Here is a 20,445-nt window from a genome sequence, read left to right as displayed (position 1 = left end):
AAATCATCGTCCGTAAACCGTCTTTACAGACAACCTCTTCTTTCAAAGAACGGTACTACCGTTACGGTAGAGAGGGTTTTAGTGAATAACTCGTCCATTTTTGATTTTTGACAAAAATGATTGAGCGAAAACTTGTAGAAACATTCTCTTTTTCTGTTTATCTTATCTCTCTGTTTATCTTCGATTCGAAAAATTCAAAAACTTTATTCTATGGATTGTAAGACATAATGCGTTTTATTTAGAAATGTCAGCAATTCGAAAAAAACAAACTACGATCAACCCCAAAAATAAACAAAAACAACCCATATTGGATTTTAAAATCTTAATGCAAAGAGGGTTTAACGTGTAAGTGTTAAGATTTTCCCGAAAAACAGATTTTAAGATCCCAATTCTGTAGGGTACTACACAGCACAAAATAGACCACATAAGATAGAACTAAAACAATTAGATTTCTCTATGGTTTTCATCCAAAAAGGGAACTTTATTAAAACAATATGGTTTTCCTTATTGTTTTAATATCTGCATTTGTAGGGTTTTCCAAGAAAAAAAAGGATCAATTTTAATTTAAAACAAATTTTAATCTAAACTTTAAAATTTAGGTGTTAAAAAAACAGAATTTTTGATTTTAAAATCTTAGCTATCCAGCTAAATTAGGTACCTAGGTTTTCTCAGAAGTATATTTTATTTTAGTCCAGTATATGTACGGTGACCATATTTCTAGGAGCGAAACCATGGACAAATACAAAATTGGTTGAATCGTTTTGAAAACATTGGTTTTTCAAAAAACAAAAAAATAATAATAATAATAATAATAATAAAATGGGTTACATATTACATAATTTTTCCTAATATTAAGATTTTTTAAACGATTTTATGGAAACATTTTCGTTGAAATTATTTAAGTCCTGAACGAAGAATCAGAAATCAAGAAAACAGATTTATAATAGGTAGGTATAAGTAGGTTCTAAAAAAAAATTGATTTAATCAATATTGTGAGAGCTATTTTCTTAACATTTTAATTTTATCTTAAATAATTTTGAAATTTTGTAGTATTTAATTTAAGTTTTCATATTTCCTTAAAAGTTTTTAAATTTAACTGGGTTCTTTGCTCTTTAATATGTTGTTCATTATTCAAAAAACTTTTTTTGATGTAGCTTTTCAAAATGACAAACACAAGCTGAAAAAAAAATTATAACGAAAAGTTTTTAAAAACTAATGCTTTTATTCGAAAAAATAGAAAAACTTCTTTTTCCAACCAGTGTTTTCTTGTTTTCCGTATCTACAAAGTATTTAAAATTTGGAATTAAAAAAATCAGCGAATGTGGAAATAAACGAAACTTATACGTCTCAAGTTTCTTAGATAAAAGCCCGAGACATGCTATAGAAATACGGGACAGTCCCGGATAAATCGGGACGGATGGGCACCGTAAGTACCTATATGGAATAAAATGTTATAATGATGCTTTGATTTTCAGCAATATTTAATAAATCTTTATAATGTTCAGAATTATTGGATATATATATGATATAAAGGTATGTTAGTCAATTTATTCACAAACATGCGATTTTAGTTACGCGATTATTCAGTCGCAAAAATGGATCACAAGGATTTCAATGCCAGTGAACAGTGAACACACATGTTTTCCGCTATTAAAAATTTGAAAATTGTGTCTACAGTCATTGAAATTGTTGTCATCTAATTTGCGACTGAATAATCGCGCGATCACAAAAGCGCATGTGTGCGCCTAGCCTAAACCTCTTTTACTAAATAAAAAGCAACAGTGGTAAAGTATTTTTTAATCAACAATTTTTTTTTTTTTAGCAACAGCAGCATTATAATATTTATTGTATTCAACATTAATAGAACAAAAATTGAAAACAAGAACTTTTTTCTACTGCATTAATTAATTATTTTTGAAGATGGATGTATCATTTTAAACTGTAACATAATTGTGGAAACGCATCAAGGAGTATAGAGCAGAGGTTGCATTAATAGTAGCTGCTGAAGCAAAATATTTATAAGAATCAACTTAAACGAGCTTCAGAGATGATGATATTAACTCACACTCTCGTTAGGTCCTCAGAAATGTCAATTACACTACCAAGTTTACAAACAAAATAAAAATTTTTTGACACCAAGTGCCGTTATACTTTTCGTATAGATTTGAACTCAGAAAACTCGAAAATCTTATCTAAAAAATATTTATGGATAGGTTTTCGAGATATGATTTTTTAAATTTCTTTTTTTTCCAGCATACGTAGTATTCGGGCTATATCTTGAGTAACCGGTTCCTGAAAGCTGATCAAATAAGTAACAAACACTGTAATAACTTTTTTGAAATTTTTGCAAAAAAAGAGTTTCTTACTGACATAAAAAATCTAAATCTTGCGAATCCTCATAGTTTTATATTTTTTATGTGTAATGCACTTTCTCGCAAAGATAACAAAATAATTTTTTTCAAAATCTATGGATAAGTTATAAAGATATGGTAATTTTTGTAACGATCAATATTTTCGACTTTTTTTTTTGTTATTTTTCGTCTATAACTTGAAAAGGAAGCCGAATATGAAAATTTGTATTATGAAATTTTTTGAAGATAATTAAATTTCCTTTCGATATGTATCCTTTAAAAAAGAAAAATAGCTCAAAGAGACCAAAAACAGTAGATTTTGAAAGTCCATATTTTATCCAATTTTAACCGTATTCAATTTTTGTTTCCATTATGTTGAAAGATAAAGTATTTTCTTTTCTCCCTTACATGTTCAATATCTATAAATGCTTAAACGATTAAAATAGATTATTTAGTAAAAACACCAAAAATGACATGTTTTTCTCGTTTTCGAATAGTTTTTCATTAGTTTTTTACGATATTTTAATTTTAAATTTTTTTTAAAGGAAAAAAATGGAAAATATTGATCGTTACTTTGTTTGTTGCTTATTTGATCAGCTTTCAGGAACCGGTTTTTCTGTTCAGATTAGTTGTTTAATACTCAAGATATAGCCCGAATACTAAGTATGCTGGAAAAAAAAAACGACAAGAAACTTTGAAAAATTATATCTTGAAAACGTATCCATCGTAATATTTTTTAAAGTGATGTACGAGTTATTGAGGTCAAAGTACGTTAGAAAAAAATAGTGGGATTGAGTGTCTATTTTGGCTGTAAACCAGTGTTATGAAGAGAAAAACCACATAGAAGCTATTGATCTATTGGCAACTCTTTCGACTAGTCATCATCATCACCTACCGATTTCCTGAATTGATGTTACCAAACATAAAATAATTCTCATAATCTTAACTGTGTGTGTATGCATATTAAACGTTGTTCTCTTCTTTCCCTTTAACTTTCCACTAAGTTAAAATGCAAATACCGAATACGAAATATATAAACTATATACTCTTCCTAAAACTATTTGTCAATAATCGCATTAAATATCATCAATAGACGAATCTATCATGCATCAGCCACACTTTTGTATGCATCATGTAGACATACGAGAGTGTGAAGATAGTCATTCAATCAGAAATTCCAATATATCGAAAACCATATTCCAATATTTGATGGTGCTGCCAAGAAACCAAAACTAGGTCAGTAGGTCCATTATAAATACACTTCTTGATTCATTGAATAATTTACCGATATGATCTGCTATCAGCATCACAAAAGTTACACCCTCAAACTTGTATATAGTTTACCTTATAGCCACCATGGATGTAAATAACACCCGTAAATAATGATTCTAGTCGAACCATTCAACCAATATACAACCAATGACAGAGCACGGGTCGTTTGAACGCGACACTACTCGAAGTGTCTTGCACTCCATATGTTTTGATGCAGAAATGTTCCTTGGGGTCGAAATAGTAAGAAAAAAGCTTTTTTAAAATTTTCTATCGAGCTATTCGTTTTTTATGAGCTTAATTAGTTATGAAAAAACGTACTTTTACGTACTTTTTCACACGTTTTTGTTAATAACTCTGTTAATAATAATAGTAGAAACTCAAATAATGGCTCTATTTTTAGAAGAAATATGCCTCTTTTTTACGGCATTTGAATCAAATTAGTGGCATTTTTAGATCTTAAGATATTCGAATCTAAGTCCGTTCATTTTTTCTGCCCAATTCGATTTCACTAATCAAAAAGTTTTTTTTTATAGAAGTCAGGGTATACTTTTCTAATGGTTTTTCGTATGCTGAACTCGAATCCGAAGTCAAAAAAATTCCATCACATCAAGTTTTTGAGATATTACCGTTAGAAAATCAAAAATACCCTTTTTAACATTTTTTGAGGTTATGTCATCTTGCGTGATAATTTTTTATAATTACATTTGTAGCGGTTTCTTAAAGAACTAAGTTTCTTCTTTTAAAATCCGTTTAAATCATTTCGATATCTTTTTCTTCTCCGAGAAATCTTAAAATCAATTCAACATGTTTGGTGAATATTCTCTATGAAAAAAAATCTTATGTTCGTTTGGGTTTCATGGCAAATCGCTAAAAATTTTTGCATTCCTTTAAGTTTTTTGGTTAGTCAAAAATTTTCTTACCCATAAACTAACCAAAAAACTTAAAACTTAAATCGAACATAAGATTTTTTTCATAGAGAATATTCACCAAACATGTTGAATTGATTTTAAGATTTTTCGGAGAAGAAAAGCGATATCGAAATGATTTAAACGGATTTTAAAAGAAGAAACTTAGTTCTTTTAGAAACCGCTACAAATGTAATTATAAAAAATTATCACGCAAGATGACATAACCTCAAAAACTGTTAAAAAAGGGTATTTTTGATTTTCTAACGGTAATATCTCAAAAACTTGATATGATGGAATTTTTTTGACTTCGGATTCGTTTTCAGCATACGAAAAACCATTAGAAAAGTATACCCCGACTTCTATAAAAAAAAAACTTTTTGATTAGTGAAATCGAATTGGGCAGAAAAAATGAACGGACTTAGATTCGAATATCTGAAGATCTAAAAATGCCACTAATTTGATTCAAATGCCGTTAAAAAGAGGCATATTTCTTCTAAAAATAGAGCCATTATTTGAGTTTCTACTATTATTATTAACAGAGTTATTAACAAAAACGTGTGAAAAAGTACGTAAAAGTACGTTTTTTCATAACTTATTAAGCTCATAAAAAACGAATAGCTCGATAGAAAATTTTAAAAAAGCTTTTTTCTTACTATTGAGACCCCAAGGAACATTTCTGCATCAAAACATATGGAGTGCAAGACACTTCGAGTAGTGTCGCGTTCAAACGACCCGTGAGAGGTAACCTATCTAATCAAACAGGTCAATAAAAGCATAGAGAGAGAGTATACTTGTAGAAGACATTCTAATTAAATTAGAATGTTCGCTTGATTAATTCATTGTTACCAATCTATATGGATTCGACATTTGTCATTAAAAACGATTGTCACGTTTAAGTTGACTGACAGTTATAATAAAGTTGCCTTTTTATTCAGACATACTACCATGAAATTCGGGTAAGCAATCGTTGTTCATCTGTGCTATTCTCGTCTGGCTGATAAATCAATCAGGATTATTTTTTTTTTGTTCTAAAAAGCTTCTCTGCTTTAATTAACTTACAAAATTTACAGAAGATTTTGTCTTGCAGTTGCTGTATTAGGTCACGTTCTATGCTTGGTAGCAACATCATTTAGTCAGGTGGAGGAGAAGCCAAAAAATATTACCCATGATTGGGCAAAGAGTCGACAGAAACGTTTTCTAATTTTCCCAACTCAAGCTGCTCACAAGGTAAATTATCTATTTTTAAATTAATATGTGAATTTCACCAGTGAAACATTTAGAAGTGTATTTTTATAAAGTGATAAATTGTCAAATATGATATTTTTTTTATTTTATTTTTCTAAATTTGAGGTGTATTAAGTCAAGTTAGTATTCTATTTTGAGTTTAAACGTGTTAAAATGGCCACAAGAACCAACTTTTCTAGAGGTTTTTAATGTGCTGAACTCGAATCTGTGCCTACGTTCTGTAACTCTCGCATCGAGAAATTTCTCGCATGAAACATGCAAATCGGAACAAAAATAATGTGAATCGACACAAAAATCATTTTCTCACATTCGCTTGTTTCTATAAACAAAATTTTCTCGACTTGAAACATTTCGGAATAAAAATGCTTGAAAGACTGGAAAAATGTGAATAAAACTGTGTCTGTAAGAAAATTATCGAAATAATTTCTCGATTGAACTGCCAAAATTACTCACAAGCAAAAAGGATGCGAGAAAGTAAGATATTTGAAAAAAAAATTGATAATCTTGTATTAAATGTGAGATGTTAGTTCTGAAAAAGTGTTCACGGTTATTTATTTTTGTATAACTTAAATTTTTAAAATAAAAAAAAGAATATTAAAGAAAAAAAAAAGAAAAAATTTCATGCCCTAACCGTGACTTGAACTCGGTACCTTCCACTCGCTGACCGACTGCCCTACCTTCGGACTACCGAGCCTTGGGATATTTTTTTGTAAAACTATGTGTATGACCTTTGATGGCCAAAGGTAAAAATATTTTCCCTTTTTTTGACAGTTTCCAATAATTCCAATAGAATAAAAAATTTATAGGGTTGCTTCTCACATCGAGATACAGACACAGGTTATTTTTCCAAATAGAGAAACGTATGGAATTTTTGTTTCACAATTTTTCGATGCGAGAAGTTCTCGACTAAGTTACAGAACGTAGGCACTGAAGTCGGAAAAAATTGATTGGCCTTTGTTTTTAAAATATTACCATTATAAAATGCTAAAAAAAGTCATTTTGGCTGTTTTCGAGGTTCTGTTTTAATGCGTTGTACATTATAAACAAATTTGTAACTGTGATTATAAAAACAGATATTCTTCTTTAAAAATTGTTTGAATTTTCCCGATATCTCGTTTATTGCTCGAGATATCTTAAATTTCAGTTAATAAGCCAAAGAGAAACTAAACTTAATCTAAAGTTTAAGTCACTGGACACAGAATTTTTGCCACAAGATTCAAAATATACTTTTCTAGAGGTTTTTGGGTTGCTGAACTTGAATCCACAATCAGAAAAATTCTATTAGGCTTCGTTTTTGAAATATAGCCGTTATAAAAAAACTTTTTTTCGAACTTTATAACGGTAATATTTCAAGAACAAAGACACAAATTTTGAACAAATTACCTATACAGTTTTTACTTTTTCCAATTGCAAAATACTATTTACAAACGGCAACTAGTGGAGTAACTAAAGCTCAAAAATTGGCAATATTAGAGGACCCGGCCGAACAGCTTAGATTTTGATGATCTTTTTTTTCAAACGTCGGTAATTAAAAATACTTTAAAGTCTATAGATTAAAAATTGCCGGTGTTGCCGTTTTGATTTTTTAAATTTCATTGAAGATTTTTGTGAACAAAAACAAATTGATGCCAAAAGATTGTCTAGGAAATTCAAGGAAAAAAAATATATGGGAGTGAGGGACAATCTTCCATAGTTTAAGCGATAGATGCAATTTTCTTATTAATTGACTTCAAACACAAAAAAAAAAAAATATTTGAACACAACGGCAACACCTACAATATTCAAATATACATTTTTTAAAAGCTAGAAGCTAAGTCATATATGTAAAATCAAAATTAAGTTAATTGAATGAACCGCTTTTGAAAGAACGGTAATTGAACTCAGATTTTGAAAAAAAAAAATTATTGAAAAAATTTTAACATGTCGTTTTTTAAACTTGGTCGTAATATAAAATGCATTTATTTTCAAATTTTTTTGGCCGCATTTATTATGATTTCAAATTATAAAAGGAAATGTCAATATGTATTACGGTTTATGAAAAAAATTAAAAAGTATTTCACTTTCCAAGAACTTTTTTTAATAAAAGTTTTGAAAAAAAATGTAACTTATTTTTTTTTTAAGTTCAACATCTAAACATAAAATTATTTTTTATTCATTTAATAACCCTTACTGTTGAAAATTAAATAGCAAAAATTTAAAGTTCCTATTTACCACAGTCTTTGAGAAAATTAATTATTTCAATGCAAAAATTCAGTTTTAATAAAAAAAAACCATTGAAATTGAAGTAATTTTTCATTTTTTTTTTTCAAAAGTGTGATATATTTTACCTTTTTTGCTTCAAAATTCAACTGATAATATTTATGGCCAAAAATTTTTTTTAAATAAATTCATATTTTATTAGAAAAAGTTTGGAAAAAGGTCATTTTAAATTTTTCTAATAACATTTTTTTTTTAATTCTGAGTTTGAGGACCATTTTTTCAAAAAGTCTTGATTAAATTTAGTGGATTTAAATTTAAGAGATAAGAATGAGCTTCTAGCTTTTTAAAAATGTATTTTAAAATATTGTAGGTGTTGCCGTTGTTTTCAAAATATTTTTTTTGTGTTTGAAGTCAGCTTGTGAGAAAACTGCATTTATCGCTTAAATGATGGAAGATTGTTCTCTACTTCCTTATATTTTTTTTCCTTAAATTACCTAGAGAATTTTTTGCTATCATTTGTTTTATGAAATTTAAGCAAAAAAAAAATGGTTTTGTTAAAAAAAAAAATTAATTTTAATTTAAAAAAACAATACGGCAACACCGGCAATTTTTAATCTATAGACTTTAAAGTATTTTTAATTACCTACGTTTGAAAAAAAAAAATCGTCAAAATCAGAGCTGTTCGGCCGGGTTCTAAACTGTCTATTCAAGTTTCAAGAATAGATTCTTTTTAAATATATTTTTTATATTAATAAAATTATTTACAAAATATTTTTGTTTTATTTTTTAATGATCTAAAATGTGACCTTGTACAATAAAAGCCAAAAACCAAAAACCATGCTTCTCTACCATACAACAGGACTGTGATGAGGAGTGTTTTATTAAATCGTTAACGCGTTCGGTATCTGGGGGGGGAAAGAGGCGTGGGAAAAATAAAAAAACTAAAAAGAAAAACAATTACCTAAATTCTATCCTTTTTATTTGATTAAATTCAATAATTTTTAAATTTTTCTGGTGAAATTCACCATTTCATAAATTTCATCAAATTTGAATTTCCAACGACAACGACAAAAAAAACTCTTAAAATTAAACTTTTTTTTCTAGTTTCTTATCAGTCTGGCTCTGACTATCGACTTGGGTGACAAAACAGCATGGAGATCATTATCGGGTGCATGGAATTTTCAATGGCAGCATATGCTGCCATTGACAGTCCTCCATTGGTGGAACAGCACCTATTTTCCGGCCAAGTCTCGTTCAATAACAGGTACAGCAACTTTACCTTTGTCTCTATCAACGTCATCTGCAGCCACAGCAACAGCTTCCCAAGAGCCAACAGATCTGACAGCAACTTTTCTCTATGCCATGATTGAAAACTATATGAATAATAAAGGCATGAATGGCAGGGAATGTCTGCAGAGGGCAATTTGTGAGAATGCCCAGGTACATTTTGTTGGAGGTGTACTTGACCATGTCTACAAGCGATTGCTGACGTGAGTTTTTTAACGCTATATAGTATAGTAGTAGCCTTTAATGGTAGTTATGGATCAACATTTTCCAATTAACAAGTCTTTTTTTTTTTCAGACCTGAACGTTCGATGGAGGAATATTATAAGGACTCATTTACGATGGGCTCGAAAGGTGCTGATTGCTTGAAAACCTTCTATGGCTGCCCGAAAGGTGAGAGTGTATTCGATCATTTTGTTCGAATGGAAGATGTTGAGTGATGATGGAAAATAAAAAATAAAAAAAAAAATAAAATTACTATGGAAAATGTTTGGAGATGGTTTTATATTCTTTTTTACTGACCGGATGTTTCAGGAATCATGACAATAGGACAGGTCAAAGCCAGAAAAAAGTCAAGGATATTTTATCCTGAAATAAAAAAAATACGTCACTGAAAATAGACTTCTCTTAAAGTTTGGAATTCCATTTATTTGAACAGAGGAATTTAATAAATAACAAAATTACATAGAAAACCATATGAACTTTATCTCTGGCCAAAACCAAAGTAAATTAATTAATCTGCCTTTTGAACTTTTAACTCTCGTTTTTGAGAGGAATACTAATGAATTTTAAATATTAGAAAATGTTTCCTTTTTTTTGTGACCTTTTGGAACAATAAAAAGTTTTTGTTCCTCTTTTGGTCAAATTAATTTTAAAATAAAAGGAATCAATTTTATTGACTTTGTGGGCCCACAAAGAGAATAATATAAACTCACTAGATACAATACGCGTCCGGAATGTTTATTAATACACTTTGGTGTCTTCAGATTGATCAAATTGATTAATAAAATGCATACAAAAATGTTGTATAATCAAGAAATTTAGTGACAAAAATTAATGTTAGTTTTTCCTTTGATAGAGGAGCTATAGTTTTAGACTCATTAATCCTCTCAAATAAAAATATGAAGGTGAAGAAATCTAAATCAAATAAAAGAAGATCTATCAACAATCAAATGATTCGGAGTGTTAAAAAGCAAATAATTTCATAATCATTGAGTCAAAAAAACACCCACAATGTATTATAGTTGCCTTCAATATATTTTTTAGCCTTAAGCCTATTCTGCCGAATTTGAAATTGTTGGAATTTATACAAAACAAAGAAGTTATTTTTTTGATTTTTATTTATATTCTATATATGGTTGCTGGATCTCAGGGTGCCTAAAAATATATATTTTTATATGGAATTGTATTAAGAACGATGTTTTAAAGCATATTAACGTGTATTTTCATATATGTATGTATTATCCAGAGTGTTAGTATTAAGATCATATTAATGTCAAAACAAATAAGTGTAGGTGTGTTTCAAAGTAAATCCTTTAAGGCACAACATTATAGATTTAAAGATTTTTATAGACGTAAATTGCTTCAGGGAAAACTTCAAAATATTTACATATTATGCAATGTTTGATAAGGAAAACTTACATATTTTTGGGGGTTAATTCAAGTTTAAGATAAGGCTAAGCACAGAGCTAGAGCAGTAAGTGGGAGGGTTGTGGTTCTGTTCTTGATGGTCGTCGTTTTACGAAAAAGAAACCAAATTTCCAATAGTTACATCACAAAATATGTACACTCCGCGAAATAATTATAAGGACAAATTTATTTAATTCGTCTTAAGATATGTAAAGGATATTATTTTTTATTTCTTTTATGAATAAGGAGACATGTATATGGGGGATTGTTTCCCACCATTTGTTTTTATTTAATTCATTAGAATACAATAATACAGTTATTTTTTCCGGGTCTGGAGCGAAATAATTATAAGGACACATCTGATTTTTGCACTAAAAGTGAGATTTAGCGAGATGAAATGTAAACAAAAGTAAGCAAAACAGTTAGAAAATGAATTAAAACCCATTATAACCATTTCAAAAGTAAAATTTTTCGGTTATTTTAAAATAAGGCGTGAAAAACCCCTGATTCAGGCAGAAATGGGCAAAATCGAGGCCTACCATGAATAGGGCTTGTGTAAATGGGAAAAACTGGAGGATTAGAAACGTCCGATTGTGTAATTGATAATTTAATTTACAAAAGTGGCATGTATGGTTAACTAAAACGATCAGGGAGGAAGCCTTTGGTCGAAGAGAGAGCCAAAAGTCACAAAAAATGAAGTATTTTTCGTGAGAATTTGACAGCAAGAGAAATTTTCGAGAAAATGAAATTGGAAGTGAAAGTATGTTGAGTGCACTAAATAATGGAGGTCGACTAAGCCCATTCCTACGAAGGTAAATGGTGAAAACCGGCGGTCTTGCCCAGACATAAACTTGCCCGCCTTCGCCTCGGCAAAAAGCATAGGTTCTGGGATGAAAAATGGAAAAACTTTTAAGTTCATCAATGAGAGAAAGTTTAATTTGGATAGCCTAGATGGTGTACATAACGGTTTTTCCATTTTTCATCCCAGAACCTATGCTTTTTGCCGAGGCGAAGGCGGGCAAGTTTATGTCTGGGCAAGACCGCCGGTTTTCACCATTTACCTTCGTAGGAATGGGCTTAGTCGACCTCCATTATTTAGTGCACTCAACATACTTTCACTTCCAATTTCATTTTCTCGAAAATTTCTCTTGCTGTCAAATTCTCACGAAAAATACTTCATTTTTTGTGACTTTTGGCTCTCTCTTCGACCAAAGGCTTCCTCCCTGATCGTTTTAGTTAACCATACATGCCACTTTTGTAAATTAAATTATCAATTACACAATCGGACGTTTCTAATCCTCCAGTTTTTCCCATTTACACAAGCCCTATTCATGGTAGGCCTCGATTTTGCCCATTTCTGCCTGAATCAGGGGTTTTTCACGCCTTATTTTAAAATAACCGAAAAATTTTACTTTTGAAATGGTTATAATGGGTTTAAATTCATTTTCTAACTGTTTTGCTTACTTTTGTTTACATTTCATCTCGCTAAATCTCACTTTTAGTGCAAAAATCAGATGTGTCCTTATAATTATTTCGCTCCAGACCCGGAAAAAATAACTGTATTATTGTATTCTAATGAATTAAATAAAAACAAATGGTGGGAAACAATCCCCCATATACATGTCTCCTTATTCATAAAAGAAATAAAAAATAATATCCTTTACATATCTTAAGACGAATCAAATAAATTTGTCCTTATAATTATTTCGCGGAGTGTATTAGGTACCTATTGATTTATAGAATTATGAGTGTAGTTTAAAGTACTCATCCCGAATGTTTCGCATTAAATTACAATGAACTTGGTCACCGTGAAACCAAACTCTATGTAAATTGATGAGACATTTAAAAGGCAGATTACACTGGTCAACAAAATAAAACTTTTTTTTGTTACAGAAACCAAGGTATACTTTTCAATAGGATTTTGGTGTGCTGAGCTCGAATCCGAAGTCAGAACAATTCTATCACATCACGTTTTTGAGACAATCCCGTTAGAAAATCGAAAATTCCGCTTTTTACCTGTTTTCGAGGTTATTTCTTAGCGTTTAGTTATTTGTTATAAAAGAACTATATCTTGTCTTTCTAAATATGTTTAAATCTTTTAAATATCTCTTTTCTTCTTTCAGAAACCAACGAGTTTGGTATATCTAGGGTTGCCATGCGTCCGGGTTTTCCCGGACATGTACTCTTTTTTGGCTGTGTGGGGGACGTCCGGGATAGTTTCTATCAATTGTCCGGGATTGTACTCTTTTGAAGCCTTTAAAAATGAGGTCTGGTTAGTGAATTCTCTGACCAACAAAAATTTATTTTAATAATTTATTTAAATTTTATTATTTATTACAGTAGGTACCTTATTGTAAGACTCAAGGTGCAAAATTTTAAACGATTTAGAAAAATATAAGGCCGCTTAAGTAAGTTGCTAAGTCAAAAAGACCATTTTTTAAATTAAATAGTAACTTACTAAAAATTCTATTAGCATTTAACTAATCGTTTAAAATTTTGAGTAATTGGATTTTAATGGAATTTAAATTTTTTTTTTTACTGTAACTATGTACATTCCAACTTTTGTAATATTAGCTAAAATGTTTACTTTAATTTTTTTTGTGAAAAAAATAAGAAAAAAATGCTAGGGGAACAAGGGTTAAAAATGTGATTTTTAGTTAAATTTTGAAAAGATTGTTCCGCTTTTTTTTGTTTTTATAAAACTATGCATTCCGTTTGCCCTAGATTTGTACTCTTTTTTGTGTCCTTATTTGTCCGGGATTGTCCGGGATTTTACATCTCGATTACTAGTTTCGTCAAAATATATCTGGCAACCCTAGGTATATCTCATGTTTATTTGCTTTTAAGGCTAGGCGCACACCTGCGATTTCGATCGCTCGATTATTCAGTCGCAAATTAGATGACAAGTATTTTAATGACTGTAGACACAATTTTCAAATTTTTAATCGAGGGAAGCATATGTGTTCACACTTCACAGCCATTGAAACCCTAGTGATCCAGATTAGCTTGCCATACAATTTTTTCTGCTAGGTCCAATAATACGCGAGTTATGTGAAAAAGTAAAATAAATAAATTTTCAGAAAAACTGCATTTTCGGGAGCGTCTGCCGGGGGTTTGCCCCCACTCAAAATGTCTGCCATGGGTGTTTTTGTTATCAGGGAGTCCACCGCTACAGGATGCGACTAATTTCAAGTGGTTACTCTAAATGAATCAATTTTCAGAAAAACTGCATTTTCGAAACCGTCTGCCGAGGGTTTGGCCCCATTTAAAATGTCTGCCATGGGTATTTTTGTTATCAGGGAGTTAACCGCTACAGGATGCGATTAATTTTAGGTGGTTACCCCAAAGTCTAAAAACGCCAAAAAAACGCATTTTCGGGACAGTCTGCCGGGGGTTTGGCCGCACTTAAAATGTCTGCCATTGGTATATTTGTTTTCAGTGAGTATGTGGCGTTGGTTATCTATAAATTTTAAGTGGTTACCCTCACTAAATAGATTTTCAGAAAAATGGTACTTTTGATGCGCTTTTTCTCGACAACGACCCAAATAAATGCAGGCAGACTAAGGTATTCGTCATCACCATGACCCAGACTACCTCTGACATTCATATGAATCGATTACCTCTCACGCAAGAAATCTGCTCCCGGCTCTCGGTCTAAAGGGCCCTGGTGGCAAAATGAAAAAGGGGCCCGTCACCGCTGCATACAAAAAAAAAAAATTACAATACTACAAAAATTTAATTTTTTTTGTCTAAGAAAAGGAAAGTATACTTTTATTGAGATTTTTGGTGCTTCTTAACCGAATTTTTGCACAAAATTTTCCAACATTTCATTCTTTTGGCGTTTCTAATTTTAAAAATTAAATCTTAAAAATAAAAAAATCGAGTATGAGAGCAGAGCCACAAGAAGCATGCTTGAGAGCTCCTTGGGCCTCGGGGCAAGACTTTAGTTTGGGGCCTTTGTTGTCTTTATTTTTTCTTTATAAAAAATGTATGAAGTTTATTTTTTTTTTTATTTTTGAATTATTACTCAAAATTTCTATTGGAAAAAAAACAGACATTCGAAAAATTTTAAATTAAAAAAAAAAAATTGAAAGTTCTTCACAAACTAATGTCGTTTTCGATTGGCTCTCCGGAAGCGTCCGGAATCATTCAGAAGACTTCTGAAACCGTTTTATTGGCATGAAAATGACAGCCAGAACGCTTCTCAGAAGAGAAATTCTCTTCTTGATTTCAAATCAGAATCAAATCAAGAAGCACTAAACACTCAATAATTAATTCAGACAAATTTAACACTGCCCCCAATAAAAAGTCTGTCGGTGAAAAATTCTTTCGACTTCGTTGAAAAAGTGCAAAATGAAATCATATTAGAAGATGAAATGCTAGTGTCGTTCGATGTCGTGTCCCTTTTCCCCAGCATTCCGGTTCAAATTGCATTGGTAGAATTTGAGAAGTATCTAAATTTGATTGACATCCCATACGAGAAAAAAGTGTGTTTTTTAAATGTTGCGAAAATTTGTATGGAACAAAACTTTTTCCAATTCAGGGAAAAGTTTTATAAAGTTGAGAAAGGCACAAATATGGGAAATCCATTAAGTCCTTTAGTGTCCGAACTTTTTATGTCAGCTTTTGAAATAAATTTAAATTTGGTGCCGTTATGTTGATGATGTATTTTCAATAGTGAAGAAAGATAAAGTAGATACAACATTGAAAATTTTGAACGAGCAATTCGGGTCCATAAAATTTACACTCGAAAGAGAACAAAATAGAAAAATATGTTTTCTAGATCTTGAATTAAAAATTAATTCACAAAATAAAATAGATGTGTCGGTTTACCACAAACCAACGAGTACCCTCCGCTTCATAACAATCGATTCGCACTGTCCCATCCAACATAAACTCGCAGCCTTCCATTCCCTGACATATCGATTGCGCAAACTTCCTCTATCTGCTTCAAGCTACAAATCAGAATATGAATACATAAAAAAAGTAGCAGATATGAACGGTTATTCTGATAAATTAGTTGACAAACTCATTTTAAAACACTCAAACAAAATCAAAAAATCGAATTTGTCAACTTTATTTTCGCAAAACAACGAAAAAAGTGAAATGAAACGTGCTTCGATGTGCTATGTGCCGGAAATAACAAACAAAATCTCCAAAAAATTTCGCGATCACAATGTTGACCTTGTTTTTTCGAGCCAAAATAAACTTAAAAATCTGCTGGGTTCAACCAAAGACAAAATAGACAAGTTCAAAAAATCCGGCATTTATGCAATAAAATGTGAAGACTGTGATGGAGTTTATTATTGTCAAACAAAACGAACGATTGAAAAAAGATTCAAAGAGCATAACTCTTATATTAAACAAAATAAACCACAGTGTTCAGCGATTGCAGAACATGCAATAAAGCATAAACATTCAAATTTAAATGTAAACAACTTGAGTGTAAAGAAACAAATATCAGATGAGAGAAAATTGGATGCATATGAAAGCTACTACATCCATAACGATAACAATGCCATCAATGCTGATAACGGCAACATTACATCGTACCTTTTTTCTCTCATCTAATAACAATATATTTGCACAGCCTGGACCAGTCGTGATGCTGATGATGGACTGCAAGCAGTCCGAAATGCATTCAAGGTTCGTGTTTTGATTGTTTTCTCGTCTCGTTTAATGTTTACGTGCGTATATGTATATATGTAGGTATATCGTGAACATTTTAATTCGTGTCGTTTAATTAATCCAAACCAAAAAGTGTAAAAACATTAAGGTGTTAAATTTGTCTGAATTATTTGTCGGTTTTTACGTGTTCAATTTTATTTATTAACACTCAATAATTTTTTATTATTATTTTTCATTTAAATTTTTTTCGTTTTCTGAAATTAATTTGTTTATTTATTTTCAAAAAGATAAATTAAGCTTTTAAAATATTTTGCAAAACGAATTCCCGATTAATTTGTTGAATATTAGGTACTATTTTCTTCAAATATTAATTATTTTTCAAGTCTTATGCCATATTTGACATTTTAAATTTCACAGAAAAACAAACACAAACACAAAAAAAAAAATAGAATTGAGTAGAAGCAATTCAAACTGTTTTATTGGATTTCAGAATGAGTGAATCCTTGAGTGATTCCAATCGAAAACGACATAAGTTGCAAAAATTTATTAAAAAGCGGGATTCCAAACAATTTGTATAATGATTTTGAAATTTTTGAACATGTAGCTGCAAACAGAGAACAGACTTATAAACAAAAAGAATTAATTAAAATAATCCTGTATTAATTTTCTATAAGGATTTTCGACGAATTGTATTGAGCTGACAAGATTTTTTCTTTCTTTATTTTAAAAACTTTTTTTTGAATTTCGAAAAGTTCTGAATTTCTGTTCTGATTCTGTTCTGATCAGAGTAAAATTCAGACTTTTCTGAAGCTGGAAACATTCACTCTCATTTTCTTTATAAATATATTTGGTGAGAAAAAAATGTTGCAGATATCCAACAGGATATTTATTTTGGGGGCCCCTGTGTGGAAAAGCTTTCAAAAGATCGACCGAAATAATTGTTATTTGTATTTGGAATTTAAAAAAACACATTTAATTTTTACAGAGGGACAGGCAAAACCCGAGGACTAGTACGGCGTGCACTTCTTATACAATTATAAATATAATATAGTCAAATAGTCCGATTTAGAGCCTGTACTGGTTAAACGGGCACTGTTTAATGCTTGAAATTTTTATTTTTACTTGCTCTTCATGTATTTTTATTTTCTAACTTTGGGATAGCTGAGGGCCCGGGTGGCAATCGCCAAGTCGGTTATATGGCCAGTCCGATCCTGTCGTAATGTCATGGTTTATTGTTACCTAAACTTTTTTACTTGCTCTATAGGGCAAGTATTGGTTTCGTGTAGAAAAAAAAATTCGAGGTTTTAATAATACCGACATTACGATTACGATTACGACCGGTTTTAATACCGACATTACGATGATGGAGAAGATCAAAAAAGTAGTTTTCGTCATGCCGTCCGTCGGTCTGTGCGTCTGTGCGTATGTGCGTCCATCTGTACATCGAGCTAGGGCCTAAACAGATGGACGGATCTGCTTGAAACTTGGTATACACACGATTTTTACGTAATTCCCTAGACCAGTTTTTTTTTATTTTTCTAATATCTCCTTTTAAACGCATATCTCCCAAATAAAGTTTTCGAGGTATTGCAAATTTCTCGAAAACGGCTCTAACGATTTTGATTAAATTTGGTGTAGGTAATACTCCCATTGATTCTTACAAAACTGCGTTTTTAGTTTTTCTCAAAAAATGCGGAGAACGGTAATATGACGTTGCCGTTTTTCAAAAATTAACATATTTTTTAAAGTTCATATATTTCATCAAAACATGAGTTAATTTTATTCAAAATTTACAGACATAATTTTGAAGTGTCAAAAATAAAAAAAAATTAAAAAAGTTTTTGAAAAAATTTTTTTTTAAGTTTTTGAAAAAAAATTTTAATTTTAATTTTTTTAACTTGCAATTTTTATTGATTTTTTTTTCTCGACACTTAACAAAATCTTAAATTTCCAATAGCTATTTAAGATAACCATACTTTGAACTACAAGAGCAAGTACCTACGTGCGACCCCAGTCGTGCATTTTATTTTGTTGTACGAATGCATAACTTGATATATAGTATATTATATCGAATATTATATCGCAAGTAAAAAAGAAATTCAGATCTACAATTGGAGTCTTATCTCTTATGTCCCTTAATAAATCACGTGGAGTCCAACAATTAGCGGAGTCTCTCGAATGCTATAAGACGGATATTACTGCCATCCAAGAAATAAGATGGTAATGGCCGGGCAGGAAACGAATCAACTCAATATATCAAAATACATATCATTATAGGACAACTCCTCTGAGCAACCCATCCTAAGAAAGGATACCACGAGGTTCGATTGAAAAAAAAAAATCATTTTGAATTTAATTTATTTGAATGTCCTTCTTTCAGGAAGTGACACCTTTTTGTGGTTGTTGTTTGTAGTTTTGAAAAAATTCGTCCTCGTTCTATGATGGGTTATTCATAATGAATTAAAATTAAATAAAAAGTCATTCATTAAATACTAATTTAAGAATAGGAGGAATAAGGAAGTGTCATAGGGGAAGGTGGCCTAAAATGGCCCCCCTAAGGAAAATGTCCTATATCTCGAAAAACAGTAGCATTCAAACTTAAATGCTATATTATACTTTTCAAAGTTTAATATAGGTATTAATCTCACTTTTTTTTCATTTGCGAGTTGAAAAAGTTCCAAAAAGTATTTAATTTTTTTAATATTCAAGACGTCTACAAATTTCACTGATCAAATTTACCCGTTTAAAATGGCACACTGTCCAAACATACGTGATTTTAAATGCAAAATTGAGTCAAAGGGCTTCTTTTCCATTTTCTTGGAACAAGTGGTGCTTAATCCCCCCAGATCTTTCATCGAGTCATTCAAAACCCAGTTCATGTTGGTTGCTCGTTTCGTTTTTGTAGTTTTTGCAACTTTGAGTGTTTTGGATGCTTTTTTCCAGGTTTTTGACGGAATCAAGGGCTTTCCTCAGTCCAGAACTTCCTCTCTGTACATCGTTCATAAATAGCAACTATTTTTATTTAAAAAAAATGAAAATGTGAAAAAAATTTAAAATGACACGTGCCCATTTTGAGTTTTTTCAATTTAATTTTTACACCAAAAAATTTAAAATCGTTTTAAACAAACTTATTTCAGTAAATTAATAAGAAATACTACATGAGTACACACATTAACTTCTTTTTCCAAAATACAATGTTTTTTATACTTTTTTTTGCCAAAAAAATTTCATAAAATTTTAACGAGTGTACTTTTTGATGTGGATAGAGACAGTTTGACCTGTCAAATTTCAAAAAATAACTTGAAGTTCCTGAAATTTCGTATATGTTGGTTTTGCCAGATAAACTAAAGAATCGCGTTCATAAAACTTTCTAATTATTTTCGATTCTACGATTTCTAGCAAGGGGGCCATTTTACCTTGGGGTGCCATTTTAGGAAACTTTCCTTACCAAAATTATTCTATTTTGCAGGACTTGTATGGAAAACATTTCCACACTGATAAACAAATATTAGGGATACCAATTTGCATCCGTGTACAAAAACAACTTCAATCGGGACAATATTCATCTCCGCTGAACGTGTAGTGACTCTGAGTCAACTTGTCAAACGTTACCAAAAAAGAATATTGATGACTTAAGAAAACGAACAAAAAAACTCTATTTTGCTTATTCATAATAATCCACACGAAACGTGTCTAGATTTTAATCCAATTTAATCAAAATGAGTAAAGAAAAAAAAAACTTTTTCGTCTTCAAAAAAAATGTTTGGCCAAAAAAAAAACATCGTTCCTCGTGTCTTTTCTTTTAGTAAGTGTATGGTGTTGCCTTTGCCAGAATTATGATTTATGATGTTTTAAAATAAACTTACAAAGTTATGTATTTCCACTTTTATCCGAGACTAATTGGCGTCTTGTCGTCCTCTCGTAACAAA

At 30.6% G+C, this 20,445-nt stretch overlaps 1 protein-coding gene across 1 annotated transcript; it reads left to right on the top strand.

The window, feature by feature from the left end:
- Nucleotides 1-5,329: 5,329 nt before the first annotated feature.
- On the top strand, nt 5,330-9,738 carry LOC129910389 (uncharacterized). Its single transcript, XM_055987763.1, has 4 exons — nt 5,330-5,487; nt 5,602-5,758; nt 9,080-9,465; nt 9,558-9,738. Exons 1-4 carry the CDS (start codon nt 5,477-5,479, stop codon nt 9,697-9,699), a joined length of 696 nt encoding a protein of 231 aa, XP_055843738.1. The 5' UTR covers nt 5,330-5,476; the 3' UTR covers nt 9,700-9,738.
- The last annotated feature ends 10,707 nt before the right edge of the window (nt 9,739-20,445 follow it).

The sequence above is a fragment of the Episyrphus balteatus genome, chromosome 2 (assembly GCF_945859705.1).
Source record: "Episyrphus balteatus chromosome 2, idEpiBalt1.1, whole genome shotgun sequence".
In the NCBI taxonomy this organism is placed as follows: domain Eukaryota; kingdom Metazoa; phylum Arthropoda; class Insecta; order Diptera; family Syrphidae; genus Episyrphus; species Episyrphus balteatus.
Note: the sequence above shows the minus strand (reverse complement) of the source record. Positions and strands in the feature narration are given on the sequence as shown.